General features: G+C 38.9%; 1 protein-coding gene across 2 annotated transcripts in view; it reads left to right on the top strand.

Moving 5' to 3' along the window:
* Window positions 1-3501: 3501 nt before the first annotated feature.
* CAMSAP1 (calmodulin regulated spectrin associated protein 1) overlaps window positions 3502-15792 on the top strand; it is a 42861-nt gene continuing 30570 nt past the window's right edge. For both annotated transcript variants that reach the window (XM_065418791.1, XM_065418790.1), the window contains exon 1: window positions 3502-3664. In XM_065418791.1, coding sequence (XP_065274863.1) covers window positions 3502-3664 — 163 coding nt within the window. The remainder of the gene's footprint in view (window positions 3665-15792) is intronic.

Raw genomic sequence — 15792 nt, 5'->3', positions numbered from 1 at the left:
GCAATTCTATTCTCCAAACAGAGCACAGAAAGGAAATCAGGCAGACTAAAATAACTACTCCTAATCTGCTATAAATATTCAAGTATCAGAAGGGTAGCCGTGTTAGTCTGAATCTGTAAAAAGCAACAGAGGGTCCTGTGGCACCTTCTGTTAGTCTTAAAGGTGCCACAGGACCCTCTGTTGCTTTTTATAAATATTCAGTTCAACTTGTTGAATTTTAGCCAGATACATGCTAGATCTACAAAAGATCAACTTTGTCTCCCATTGCAATTGTACAAAGTATAGAAATTACCCTTAGCTTCTACCTCTAATATCCTGCATATACTTATTAAGGGCCTAAACCGGTAGATATTTAAATCATGCATGTAACTTTACTCATGTGAGTAGCCCAATTGACATCAATGAGACTCATCAATGAGTAGAATTACACACTTAAGTACTGCAGGATCAGTCCTTTAGGCCATGCTCTCATAAACTGCCTAGGCACTCAGAGCCCTACTGATTTCAACAGGGCTCCACGTGAATGCAGGGATCTGTCCCTCAGATTGCATGCTCTTCAGGACAAGCAATGGTATCTTTTTACCTGCCTATGCTGCCTAAAAACTTACTGTAAAATAATAATTAATAGCATGGTAGTTTTACAGCAAGAAGCTAAAACACTATTTACCACTCCAAATTTTTGTAAAGCAGTGAGAGAACATATTTTCTATCCCTGCTAGCAAAAGGCCCATCACATAACAGGGCCTAATCAATAAATCACATGTGGTTATTTTGCAGATCAAACCATGTGTTTCTATATCCATGTCCAAACTATAATAATGTTTGCATGATCTTGTTGCGGTTTGCAGTTCCTTGCTGCTAGTTTCATTTTTTTAATTCTCAACTCAGTGACTGTAGGAGAAACCAAACTGCAACTGCAATATAAGAATCAGCAGAAGACTCCACTTGCCAAACATCACTCCCCTCCATGGCTTTGCAATTGAAACTCATGCTCAGGTGAACAAACTGCCTTTCTGCTAAGAAATCTGCAGAACAGGTCACCTAGTCACCAGTTTGAAAAACCAAAGCCACCTTTGACATTGACAGATCATGAGCTCATTGGTACATGGCACATCCAAATCAGTACAATAAGAAAAATTATTCTAGGCAAATAACCTGATGGAGAAAAATATTATAAGGAATCTGATAATTCCAATAGTTCTCTGTGTTCCATAAGAGGCAAGAGACCTTGAACCTGCAATTAGGTACCTGATTTTACTTCAGTGGGACTAGTTGTGTAGTTATGTGTTTTCAGGTTCACTAGGTAAATGAAGAGTCAAAACTCTCAGAAATAGACACCTTGGAAACATATCCCGACATTAACAAAAGCAAAGTTATCATGACATTATAAGAATATGTGGAGATATTTGAGTATAGCAGACCTGTCAGATCAGTGGCCAAGCAAACAGTGGGCTCTCTGTGACTGGGTTAGGTTCCAGCACATGCGAGTAATCATTATAGCACTGATCCTGCAGTGGATCTACCAGAATGGATCCCTGAGCCCAGACAAAACCCCAAAGGGTGCTAACAGTACTGATTGAAGGACTGGGCCTTAGTTACAGATCACTTATTATGAAAATATAGACAGGAACAGTGGCACAAAATGATTAATTCAACACTACTTATGAACCTATTTTAGCTTCCTGCTGGGCTTTGACACAATTATTGGCTATAATAATGTTTTAAACAAAACAATATTGGCAACACTAAATTCAAAAATCATGAGTCTGTTTCCAAAAACCATAAGGCTGGCATAAGAATCATATTTGAAAAAAAAAATTTTTTTTTTTAATTTGCATTCAGGTTTTTGAGCAGGTAGGAATCCAGCTTTACTCAGCAGCCACAAGGGCTACAACCATTTTTGTCCCCCGATAAGGAGCTACGGCTTTAAGAAAAACACCAAATATTGATGGAGTGGGTGACAGGCCCTGGCTTCACCTGACCCACATACTAGGTTGGACACATTAAATTAAGTTTTGGGAACAAAAATTTCCCCAAACCAACTTCCTTCTGAATGCATCCATCACTGCAGTGCCCATACAGCCCCAATGCTACGAGCCACTGCTTGGGGTGAGGACACCAAGGTCACAGCAGAGACACCCACCCAAAGGCACCTGCTAGGGACCATGTATGTGCCTGGGAAGGACAGAGACCTGAGCCAGCTCCAGTGGCCTGGGGTAGCTGTGCTGGACAGTCCAGCCCCCATGCTCCACCCCGACCCCGACGCAGGATGGCACCATATATAGCTCAGACTGGGCCTGGGCAGGTCTTTATATACAACTCCCCCACCCCTCTCATCACTAGGGGATGGTTGCTGGGGAAGACGAGGTAGCCAATGACAGGCTCTAGCCCTTGCGCCTGCGCAGTGTCCGAAAGGCGGGGCCGCTGCCCACGCGAGAGCTAGAGCGCGAGCGCCGGTCCCGCTCCCTTTCCCCGAACGCGGGCGCGAGCCGGTCCCGCCCCCGCCCCCCTTCCTCACTAGCAGGCGGCCGGCAGCGCGCGCGCTGTCTGGGGGGCTCGAGGCTGAGAGCGAGCGCGGGCGCGCGCCAGCCAGCCAGCCAGCCCCGGGCCGACGGCGGCTCCATACGTCCGTGTGAGCGGCGCGCCGGGAGCCGGCCTTTTAGCCTCCCAGTCCCCTCAGCCCGCGCGCTCCGCCCGGGCTCGGCCGGGGCATGAAGCTGCCGTAGCCCTGCGAGGTGAGTGGGGGCGGCCGGGCCTACAGGCCGCGGGGGCCGGGCTGAGGGCTCCATGGGGAGCAGCCTCCTGGCAGCAAGGTGGGCCGAGGGGCCCCTGTCTCTCCGGCATCCTCGGGGCGCCTTCCCCATCCTCTGCCTGCGGGCGTGTGAGGCTGGTGGCGGCCTCTCCTCAGTGGGAGCGGGGGGTGCTGGTGAGACATCTCAGCCCTGAGTCCGTGCCTGGCCAGGGAAGGAGCCCGAGGTGCTGCCCCCGGCCTGCCCCCGTCCCGGGGGCAGCGAGCCAGGCGGTGGGACCAGCCTCCAGCAGCTGCTTGGTACCTGCTTGTCTTGTGAGGCTGTTCCCAGGCCGGGGAGGACAGGGTGTCTGCGGCAGGCAGGAGATGAAGGGTACCTTGTGAGAGGGCTAGAGATTGAGCCTCAGCTTTTCTTTATCTGAACGGCTGTGATGAATATGGGATTTGTGCCTGTGCCCTGCTGATACGGGCTGGTAACAACTGCAGAGGGTGGGGGTTGGTTTTTTAAGCAAAACTGAAATGCAGGGTTTAAAAGGAGAAGGTGGGCTTACATGTCTTTCAGTCGTGGGTGAATTTTCAATTGCCGAATAGATCGAGACAATAAACATCTTTTGAGGCTCTAAAGGCCTGTGTTGTTCAGTCGACAGTATTGTGCCTGGTGTGATGCATTTGAATGAGCTGTTCAGGCTGCTAGTCTTCTATGTGTGTGTGTTTAAAATGTAATGGAAACCATTGCATTGTTTTTATTTTAGATGGTGGATGTTGATGTTTGTGCCGTTGGAGATAGCACCAGAAGAAAAATGGATGCCCTGACAGATAGTGCAGTTGAGATTGTCCCTTTGGAGCTCTATGATTCAGCCAGAGCAAAAATAGCTGCTAATCTACAATGGATCTGTGCTAAAGCCTATGGAATAGGTAAAATCGCTTTCATCGGGCAATCGTTCTTGTCTCTATTCTTGCCCTTTTCATCTCCCCTGCCATCACACAAGTAATTAAATCAGGCTTAAATCACCTTTGTTTTCATTATCACTAATGTGTCAAACCTGTTCCTGTGTAATAATCCAGTATTTCATGATGCATCTAATAAGAATAAAGCAAAGAATCAGAATAAACTGGTGTATCAGGAAACCTGATAGTGAACGCTATCTATTGTCACTATGAATGATTTGTACTTCCAAAATCTTATTGTTTTTACTAAATAGGATTTTCCTAAACCGAGCTGTTTGTTACTACCTGCAAACCTTTAGCTCATGTAGGCCTCAAAGGCTTTATCCTGATTCCTTGTCTAGTCATCTTTGCAGATTGGTGCTAAGACCTTGATGCTGTTTTTTTAGCAGATTGTCGTGTTAACTTAAAATTAAAATAAAAGAAGCTATGTCATTTATGAATCTGCTTGTAATGAGTAGCAGACTATTCCCTTTTTCCAGAAATGTGAACAAATCTAATTTATGAGTTACAAATGCATTTATTTACATTCTAGAGTACAGGAGAGGAGGTAGCGTGATAAAGTAAGGGAAGATACTTCTATAAACTGTTTTGTCAGGAACCATTGAAATCCAGAGTTTTCCTATGGCAATAATAAAGATTATGTTGGAACCTTGCAATACTTTCATAGGCATCTGTATCTACTGATTTTTTCCTATTGCAGTAGACCTGCTTGTATATTGTGAATTTTTGCTTGCTACCATTTGAACATAAATAGCCATGCTGTATATAAACTTGATAGAATACTTGTCTTTATACAAAACATAACAAAAAACATGCAAAATCTTGTTTTGGAAAATTAGATAGCCCTGTTAATCTAACTCTAATTTGCCAAACTCTAATATGCTTACTGGATTAACACTAGCTTATTTTGTGACAGGGCTGAGCAAAACAATACATTCCTGCAATTAAATATTTTAAACTGTTTTCAACAAGAATATTGCTTTCTTCTAGTGTTTTCAGAACCGTCAATATTTTCTGTCACTTTTGCATTTTTCTACAATTAAGAGTAGAAAAGGGATAGTGATCTTGTTACTTTAAAATGTATTTTCCTTTCTACAGCGTGTGAAGTTATTGCATTTTGTGAGAGGAGTAAAGGGTAAAATAACAGTAGTATGATTATCTAAACAAAAAAATTCTGATGCAGCCTTTGGGGGTGTAGATGTAACATAAATGTTGACTACTGCTACCACTATTAATAATTGGATACTCATGAAAACTAAACAGGCATTGTCCTGCATAAATATATTTCAAGTGCTTCAGTTGTTCGTAATGCCTCATTAAAGAGATTTTTAGTGAGTAGAAATAAAACATGCTTTGCAAGTTATAGAGGTTCATTGTTTATATCTTGGCTTTGTTTCAAAAGAAGGACCTAATCCTGCATTAGGATCCACTAGCATGGATCCTGTGGTGCAGAGGAAGGATGACTGACTGCCTCATGTTTATATTGGCATTAACCTCTGTGGGACTCTGTAGGCTCAGAGATCTGTGCTTATGCCTTAATCCTGCATCAATTTGCTAAATTTGTAGCGTGTACTGTTTAGAGAACTAGCAGTTGTTAAATCAATTGGCCTTTTCTACGCTAAAAATTTTGCCAAAAATTCTTATTTTTATTAAAAACAATACAGCATTGCCAGTGATAGACGTGGCGGGAACACTTGTGTAGAGAAGACCCCTGTGGCTACTGGCATTTTTTTTCCACTGTCATGTAGACCTGCTTGGATCAAATGTAAATAAGAGTTAATTATCAGCAACAGCAGGAGCATTATTTTCACTAGGACTTTCATGTTGCTACCACTGGTTGGCTTCAATGGGACTAGTTGCAGTGTGTAAAGTTAAGCATGTGCAGAAATATTTGTAGGATCTGGACCTGAGTGAATTTTAGTTAGGTTTTGCTGTGGTCTCTCCACACTGTGATGAATATTAAGATCATTTTTCACAGAATTATAACTTGCATTTAAAAGAAAAACTTGGTGGTCTGAAATGTAGCATGCAGAATCTTTGATCCAGGGACAAATGTGTTTTTTACAACACTTCTGTGGAAGGATTATTAAAAGTAGTAGTTTCAGGTGTCTCTCTTAACTTAATATCCTTTAAAACTGAATATTTGCAGACTACCCATCTATAATAGATCTGTGTCTTTTGGTTACTGCTATTACTCAGTGGGTTTTTGAGGGGAGGTATAGAGAGGTCAAGATAATTTCATTAGGATTTTTGTTACGCTGACCTGATTTGTAGATGCAGTATATTTGACATCATTCAGAGCAGTTTTGATCAATTTGGTGGAAGAAATAAACAGTTTCCATTTGTAGATTATAAACAGCTTTTGTATGGTCCTGAAATCACTCAATAGACTTCCTTCATTATTATTTTTTTTTTAAATGAGTACTTAAGGAGAAGTTTTTTTCTGACTTTTTCTGATCTTGCACATGCTTATGCAGGTACTGAATTTTATTCACATGAGTAAAGTTTAAATACATGCTTACATTTTTGCAGGATTGAAAATTTAAATTGGATTCCAATACTGATCATGTCATTTGTCAGCAGTATGCTCACACTTACTAATTTTAGTTTTTATTTTCCAATATATATTGCACAGTGTGTGTTTGAAGTGATTCTTGTCATCTAAGTTTGTGGTGCTTATCAAAAATGGTACTTATAAAAGAAGAAAATAACTTTGGGGGCATGACAGATAATTTGGAGTTCAACTGCACCGTTGTGCCTCAGCATTGAAGTACACATGGATCCTAGATTACACCCTCTCATGAAAAGGGGGCCTGGAGTTTGCTTTTCACTGGTCCCCTTCAATGGAGGGGTTTGGGTGGCCATAGATCATAGCAGCCTAGGCACTATAGTAATACTACTACTACTACTAATAGGAGCCTCATTCTCCGCAACTCCATGCACCTGGAGCATTAGTGGGGAAAGGACTCTCCTTTGTGCAGAGGAAGGAGTTGACCTGTGTGGATTGTCTCTGCATTGCTGGCCCTCCTGTTTCTGACAGCACATCTCCTAGCTGCATCCCACAGTGAAATTTGGAAACAGCAGGGGATGGGGCTGTGGACAGTAACATTTCTCTTGTTCTCTCTGCCCTCCTCACAATTTGGGGAGCACTGTCTGAAAGAAGCCTGGATGTGGGTACAATAGTTCAGTAGTTCTCTGCAGAAATTCAGAGGTCTGTGTATGAATGTCTAGATGCTTTCTGACAACAATCCTAAAGGATGCCTTATCTAGGTGTAATTCAGTGGATCAAGGATGAAGGTTGACCTGAACTGAGCATCCTTTTCATCAGCTGAAACCAAACATTAAAATTAAATTGTATTTTGTGCATCATGCCAATGATTTTATTGACATAGGTACTTTAACATTTCAGGATTAGAATATAAAATCTGTTCATGGGCCTGCCTATCTGAAGATACTTAGAAATATCCTAGACAGTACAATTTGGAAAAAGGTTTTCTTTTTTAACCTGTTGTATTTCCCCATGCTTCTAACCAGATATTGTGCACAAAACTGACTAAGTGGTTAAGCCTTTCAATGGAACTTTGTCTCCATATGGTGATACAAAAAAAGTTGCTTTGAGATATATTTGCATTACTTTGCTTTTTCTTTCCTAATCATGATGCATCTTTTTCTACGTTGTCTTCAGTGACTTTCTTCCATGACTTTCTCTTTCCTTACATGATGCTTGTTCTTTCTGTTTTCTTCTTATAAAATCTATCTGTATCATACTCTATTTCTAGTTTTACTCCATTCTCTTCTACTTCTAACTCCCACATGCTTAGTATTTATTTGTATTATGATGGTATCCAACAGCCTCAATGAAAATTGACTCTACTCTGCTGGTGGGTTAGAGATACACAGGAAAACATCATCCCTACCCCAAAGAGCTTAATTTTAGGGCTTGACTACACGATGGGGTAATGCGCACAACAGGGCTGTGATTTCTAAAGCACACTGATGTGCTGTGCATTAATTGGACTGTGTAGACCTTGCTGGTGCATTCTAAAGTTTACTTAGTGCACTTTAACATAATGCTGTTTGAAAAAGTACTATGTTAAAGCACACTAGGAACCTTTAGTGCACACCAGAATGGTCTACTCGGTTCAGTTAATGCACAGCATATCAGACTAGTTACTGCGCTTTAGAAAACACAAGCCTGCACTGTGCATTATCCTACCACATCGACAGTCCCTGATAAATAAATGTAACAAGAAGTGGAGAGAGGGAAAATAACAGTGATAGTTAACCTAGGTAACAGTGTAATCCTATGTGCTTATGGTTCCAGATCACTTAAACTTTTCACATATGTGGAGCTTAAAAATTTTCAAGACACCTACTTAAACAAACAAACATTATATAAAATAAAGGGAGGCCCCACTAGCCACAGGGCAATGCCCTGTGGTGAAAGCCAAGCCCCAGTGCCTGCAAGATGCTGAGACTTCTACCACTGTGCTCTTGCAGTGGCTCCTACTTTGAGATTCTAAGTTTAGTGTTAGGCTGGCTAGTAGGTATCTGAGAAATAAGAAGTGCACCAACAGCCTCCTCTGGCTGCTGAAAGGAAGGACCTCTCTGGCTGTGGGCACGGATTTGTGAAAAAACAAGAGTTTTCCAGGGGGAGGAGGGGAATCCTGTTCTTTTTCCTTTTGAACTGCTATTTCACTGAAGTATTTACATGAATATAATATTTGAGAGCTGTGGGTACTAAAAAAAGTGTTCAGTTTTGTCTGAATATCAGCTGTAACTGTTCAAAAATGTTAAAAGGGAGATGTTGAGAACATTAAGGTTCTTGTTATGCCTGTTCGTCTTGTTAGGAAACAATGAAAAAGTTGTCCAACTGTCTAGAAGCACAGAAGGAAAGGGGAATGAATGGGTGGAGTTGTTGGTCATTATAGGGGTGTGGTTAGTGGTTAGAATAAACTCCCTCTGGATGTTGAAGAGGGGAGTAGATGGAGCTGTGAATTTTTATGGGGGCTTGGCTTATTCAAATCTAGATAGGTCTAGAAGGTGGGCAGGACATCTGACCACTTTTGTTTTATGTATAAAGTTGGCAAGGTTATCTTATTGTTTCATGCTTCTGTGTTGAATTTACAAGGTGATGATTTCAGTCTAACTATTGTAAATGTGAAAGCCAATGATCAGTACTGCAAATGGATTATTAATGTTTAGTGATTACCAAATGTTGGTGTATGAATTTCTGAATTAGCATGGCTAAAGTTGAAATAAATGTTAGGAAAAAAATTGAATGGATTAAAGTAATGAAAACCTAATTTGCAAGTAAAATGTACACACCATCAAGAGTTAGATGGATAACAAAGAGTTTTGCTCATCTGAAAGTTCAGGAAATCTTTTTTCATATACTTCAAGATCAGTTGGACTGTTGAATGAAACTTTTCTATTGACAGTGGAAGAGCAGAAAGTTGATGAGATTGTTCTGCAAGTGAGATCTCTTTATGCCATTGTCTTTAAAAACATAGCCGTGGTAATTTTAAGCCTCTAGCTTGGGCTTATCATCATCATCATTCAGGAAAAGTCTGTGATGGTCTTTGGTACCTAAAATATAGCAAAGATCAATTTGTGATTATGCCTTAAACTGACAGGCAAAACTCGAACTTGATAAGAAATTTTCAGCCTTTGTTCATGCTAGCACAAAATGAGCAATTAAAAAAAAATTAGTGGAGCACTTTGCCCTTGATATACTCTTCCAGACTAAGTTAAACTTTCTGGACCACTACTAGAATAGGAAATAGGAAAAACAAAAGAAAGACCTAACAGAATCTACATTGACATTCATTGGTGGAATGAGGAATAACCCAAGAATTGCTATATGCATCTATATAAAAATAATACTTTGCTATTTAATGCTATCGGTTCTTTATCTGACAAGAAACTTGTAGAATACGGTGTTTCAGTTCCTGAAGATGTCATCACGAATGTAGAGCAGTATAATAAGGAGATCTTTGCTGTTTAACTAGAAGGATGTAAAGTTTGCAGTTGTCATAAACTTTGATGTTTGGGTGATCAACCAAAGTCACTCAGGTGCTTTTGAAGATCCCACCTTAACTTTCAAAAGCAATTGACAGAAGTTTTAAAGGAACTTGGCAGTATAAGGGTGGTATTTTTGCAGACTCATTGCTTGATTTAAACAATAGGCCACATGCTGAAAAACATTTGCCAAACAGCAGAGTGAAATGGACCTGATCTTTGTCAGTTTTACTTTACTCTCAGGGTTCTGAATAGCAGCAGTCAAAACTGACAAAACTGGTCAGTTTTCATTTTGCTGAGTCTTGGAAAAACAATGAGCAGTAATAAAGGTATTGGAGCTCTGCAGGTTTAGTAAGACAATACTACATCACTTTACATTTGGAAAGTTATCTTCGTAACCCTCAAGATGAGAAGCTTTAAATTCTTAAATGAAAACTCAGAATCTACAAAATAAATGGAAACTTTCACACTTCTTATCAACCTGTCTGTACTGGGCTATCTTGATTATCACTTCAAAAGTTTTTTTTTTTTCTCTTACTTAATTGGCCTCTCAGAGTTGGTAAGTTCATGCTCTCTGTATGTGTGTGTGTATATATATCTCCTCAATATATGTTCCATTCTATGCATCCGAAGAAGTGGGCTGTAGTCCACGAAAGCTTATGCTCAAATAAATTTGTTAGTCTCTAAGGTGCCACAAGTACTCCTGTTCTTTTTGCGGATACAGACTAACACGGCTGCTACTCTGAAACCTTTCCTTCCTGAGTGTCTACTTGCTAAGGCGAAGTGCTTTTTTTTTTCCCCCCTCAAACTCTGGCCTATAAAAATGTCATTGCCTCTGTTTAACAGATGGAGAAACAGCCAAAAAACCCTTGGTTGGGAGCACTGTAGTCTGGTGGCTTACTCAGAGGACTTGTAGGGGAAGGGTCAGATGTGGTTCCTAATTTTGGTTCTGGTACTAGTTGCTGTGACCTCAGCAAGTCAGATAACTTCTGAGCCTTTGTTTTCCTGTCTATGAAGCGGCAGTAGTATTTACATACTAAATAATGTTTTAGGGTGCTATATAGGGGCAAGTATTACTGGCAAACATGAAATGGAGCTTCTGGTTCCCAGCTCTATGCTAAATCCACTAGAGCGTTCGGCTTCAGAGGTGGCATCTTCAAGAATACAAATTTTTCAAAGTAGCTCTTTCCTGTTTTGCAAAGATTCTAAATTACAAAACATTTTTCTGAATATTTGTGAAATGACTACACATTGAAGTTTTAAAATTTTAAAACATGAAAATTTCATGGAGGAAGGAAGTCCACAATTAATATTTTACCCATGTTACTTCTATCTACATTTTTAGTTTGAGCACCAAATGCCATAAAAATAACTTTTTTATTACATTTTGACAGTAAAATTGGATCTAGGTCCAGTCCACATCACTCTTGCGACTGTGATAGCAACATCTGTGTACAAGGTTTCTAGCCTGGTTTCCCTGACTGATGTGGGTAGGGTTTTTTCCCTCCCAAATAACATTATTATAGATGACTTAGAGAAGTCTATAATACGGTTCTATAATACAATTATAAGGACAAAAATCTCTTCTAATTGGTCAGGGAAACGTTCAGGAATGACTTCAGACCATAATGTGGACAAGGCCTTAATTGCAGAGCAGGAGTGATTAATGCTTTATTGCATTTTAGTGTAGCTTTAAGTATACACATGCAGGGCTTACTTAAATGATTGAGTAGACTTACTAATCAGTTAAAATTTGATATAAAATTAGTTTTGCTTGGATTTTGGTTCTCTATCATGCCAGTTTTTCATGGGTATCACACCTCAAACAGCATTATACTACGACCTGCTTTTGTAGTTTAGATGACAAGTCAGATGTTTCAAACTGCTGCATTATTCCTTAACCATGGTGTGTGTGTACATGTGTGTGAGTGAGAGAGGGGGTAAGGAAATTGTATCTTGGGAGTGGAGCGGGGTGTGGGGCGGGGGGGGGGGGAGAGAATCTGGAAAATGTATAGCTGGCTGCTGTTAAATTTGAAGTTATTTTAAAAGTTACTTAAGTAACTTTTTTAAGTGATCTGTTGTATACCAAGTGATTGATTTACACTTAAGACTGCTCACTTTTGGAAAAAACAGAATTCATTAGCGTGTTAGAATAAAAACTTTCTCATCAGGAATAATACAAATTTACTTTTGAGTATTTCTTCTCTGAAAATAGCTCACCTATCTTTCTGTTATACTCACTGGAACAAGAGCACCTAAGATTCTATGCTGCTGAGACTTGAATGCTAAAATAGATTATTACCTCATTATAACTCCTACTGGCATATCAGATTAATTGAGAGATATCAATAATCTTCTCTCCATAGTGGGTTGTCTAGCAGCTTGTCCATGTAGTTATGCAGACAGGTATCCCCTTATGAGATTTGCCTAAAATCAACGTATGAGGGAGATCCATCCACCTCTTACTTTTTAATGTAGCACATTGGATTTTTAGACAAAATAGTATTCACAGAACATGATGAATAAGTGACTCACCCCCTCCCCCATCTGATTTTTCAGATTGCACGCTATAGTTCTGCATATTTCTGTAAACAAACATTGTTTTTTGAGCACCTAAATTTGACTAAAACTAGCAATTGGGAGACTATGAAATCCTCTGCCATTGTATTATTAGGAACAACTGATCAAAAAGTTTGATATAAAAAACAAGTTATTTGTGAAAAAATTTATATGTAGCATTGCTTGTTACTTGAAAACTGGCAACTTTGGGGATTAATATGGTAGTATAGATTTTTTTTTTTTTTTTTTAAACATACTAAGTGTTTGGGACTTTTTTGATTTACAAGGGTATACATTAGTTATTAAACTAATGAGTTCAAATTAGGATTTTTATACTGTATCTTAGATATAATTAACATTTTTAGAGTTAACTCTTTTGTATTTATTTTCAGAGAAGTCTAAGGCTTTGTCTACACTACCATTTATGCCGGCAAAATTTGTTTCTTGGGTGTGGGGGAAAAAACACACCTCTGAGTAACATAAATTTGCCAGCATAAGTGCTAGTGTGCACAGTGCTGTGTTCTCCCACCGACATAGCTGACACAGCTTGTTGGGGTGGTTTTATTACGTTGATGGGAAAGCAGCTTTTAGTGGCGCAGCTGCATTGGTACAGCTGTGCTGCTGTAAGCTCGCTTGTATAGATATAGCCTAAATGCATTCACAGTTTAAAAAATGCTAATATGTGTAAAAGGACACTTAGAAAAGGTGAACTGGACTGTTTGGTTACCTAACTTGTACTTGATTATTGTGTGTTGTTAAAAAGCTGCTTATGAGCACTGGAACACACTTTTTATTAAAAACAAAAAAAAAGCATTGAATTTTTTAATGGGGAGGCAGAGTAAATATATATATGGTATTTCAAAGTTTGTCACTATATGAGGGGTTGTGATGGGAAAAGGTATCTTAAAATTTTAGAATGTTTTGTCATTTAAGACTGTACCAGTGGGCTAATTCAATTGATCTAATTCTGTTAGCGTATTCCCCACATTAGGGAGGTGTAAGAATTTTTGAATCCATAAATATTGTGTGTGGGCGGGGAGAAGGGGACAGGAGGTGTGTGTGTTGTATTTGGATGGCTGTGTGCTACATATAGAGATAATTGGCAGTTAGAGATGTGAGACTTTGACTTGTTAGGTGATCTAGCCTTCCCCTTTAAAATGGGTTTTGAACCTTAGAAGTGATGTTTGCTGAGGAAGACAGCCTCTTAGACCAAGGAATAACCCAAATGTGTAATAGTGTGATGTTGCTAGGAAAGCTTTTATTGCCACATGTTTGAGATTAATACTTTACATGTTGCAAAGCCACAAGGGTATTATTAGAGTCTTCTGAAACTCGTGATAGTAAACGTTATACCATTCATTCTGCATCACATTTTGTCCCACTTAGGTTTTTTTAGTTTCCAAATTTTCTGCTTCATTAATCAAGCTAGTAACTAAGGTTCCAGTATTCTTCCTGTGGGTTTATTTTAATGATATCCACAAGAACAGTATAAAGTAAATCTGTATTATAAATACAAAAGCTTACATTGTTACAATTTTCAGAGTAGCAGCCGTGTTAGTCTGTATCCGCAAAAAGAACAGGAGTACTTGTGGCACCTTAGAGACTAACAAATTTATTAGAGCATAAGCTTTCATGGGCTACAACCCACTTCTTCGGATGCATATAGAGTGAAACATATATTGAGGAGATATATATATACACACACATACAGAGAGCATGAACAGGTGGGAGTTGTCTTACCAACTCTGAGAGGCCAATTAAGTAAGAGAAAAAAAACTTTTGAAGTGATAATCAAGATGGCTCAGTACAGACAGTTTGATAAGAAGCAAGTGTGAAAATACTTACAAGGGGAGATAGATTCAAGTATTTTCACACTTGCTTCTTATCAAACTGTACTGAGCCATCTTGATTATCACTTCAAAAGTTTTTTTTCTCTTACTTAATTGGCCTCTCAGAGTTGGTAAGACAACTCCCACCTGTTCATGCTCTCTGTATGTGTGTGTATATATATATCTCCTCAATATATGTTTCACTCTATATGCATCCGAAGAAGTGGGTTGTAGCCCACGAAAGCTTATGCTCTAATAAATTTGTTAGTCTCTAAGGTGCCACAAGTACTCCTGTTCTTATTATTACAATTCTTAGTCATTGACTCTAGCTATGAGAGTTGCCAAACAAATCCTGTAAAATTGGTTTAAATTTATAAAGTATCTTGAGAGATTTGGTTCCAAATTTGTTATTACTAGAATCAGTGGTTAAAAATCCTGTTGAGTTGAATGGGTGTAATATCAAGTCCATCAGGAGTTAATGTTGCCTATCATGTTTATATGTTTCTATTTGTAATTTGTTAAAACTGTGATAGGCCTTAGCATTTAGGCATTAAATTGATTAAACTTCCTTGCATTATTTTCTGAAGGAATATTCTTACTTCTAACTCTGATATATATGGTACAAAAAATCCTAGAAAACTAGACTGGACAAACATTGCTATGGAATTAATCTGTAACATTAAAGAACAGCAGTAAACATCAAATGATTTTTGGTACTGATGTGCAGATTGAAATTATTTCTAGCTTTTACCTTCATGTTAATTGTTCAGAACAGCAGACGGTGATGTTTTTGGATGGGTTGTGGACTGCGTACTATACTGCCCATCATAAACTGGGGCAAATTAATTCTTCTAATTACCTTTAAAATATTTTTCTTAAAACTCAAACCAAAAATCTTAGGATGGCATTATAGAAAGCTAGGTAAACAGTGCTGCTGTACCTTACATTGCTAAATATGTAGTCGCTTTATTCAGATGGGGACCTGAAGGGATATCATCAAATTGAAAAATACTCAGTTTCAAAAGTGAAGTGAAAAGTAGTTTCACTTATTCTGGGCCCTTCTGCCAATTTTTGTGGTTGTATAGTCACATTTTCATGTCTTTGAAATGTTTTTCTCTTCTATTGCCCTGTCAAAACCCACCAAAATTGTGAACTATATAGGGAAATCAGTGAAAAGAACTATACATAAAGTGCTTTCAAATGCACAAAGAAAAAACAAGCAGAATTTTCTGTAATCTTTTATAGTAATCTTAGATGTTACTTGTAATGATAGCAGGTACAGGGCCCAGTACAGTTGGCACCCCAATCTGGGTGAGGCCTCTAGGTGTTGTTGAAATATAAATATTAAATAACGTTAAAACGTTTTTTAGACAGAAGGGTTTTTTTAAGAAAATTACATTTTAAAAAGAAACACACCCATTGTTTCCATCCACAAATCATTGCAGTAAACAGTTCTTCTATCTATTAGAATGCTAGAGAAAGCATTTGTGTTTAAGCACAAACATCTGAATTAATTAGACTACCGCAGTTTCTGATCTTTTGTCCTTCCCCTGGAACTGCAGCTCTGGGTTTTTCCTGAAGCTAGTAATCATTTTTAATTTGAGTTATGGCTCAACCATATTATAACACTAGCCTGATAAGTGTAGACAGAGCTGAAATAATTTTAACTAGATTTTAAGTCTTGAA

Source organism: Emys orbicularis, chromosome 18 (genome assembly GCF_028017835.1).
Source record: "Emys orbicularis isolate rEmyOrb1 chromosome 18, rEmyOrb1.hap1, whole genome shotgun sequence".
Lineage (NCBI taxonomy): Eukaryota > Metazoa > Chordata > Testudines > Emydidae > Emys > Emys orbicularis.
This window is presented reverse-complemented; position numbering and strand designations above follow the sequence as displayed.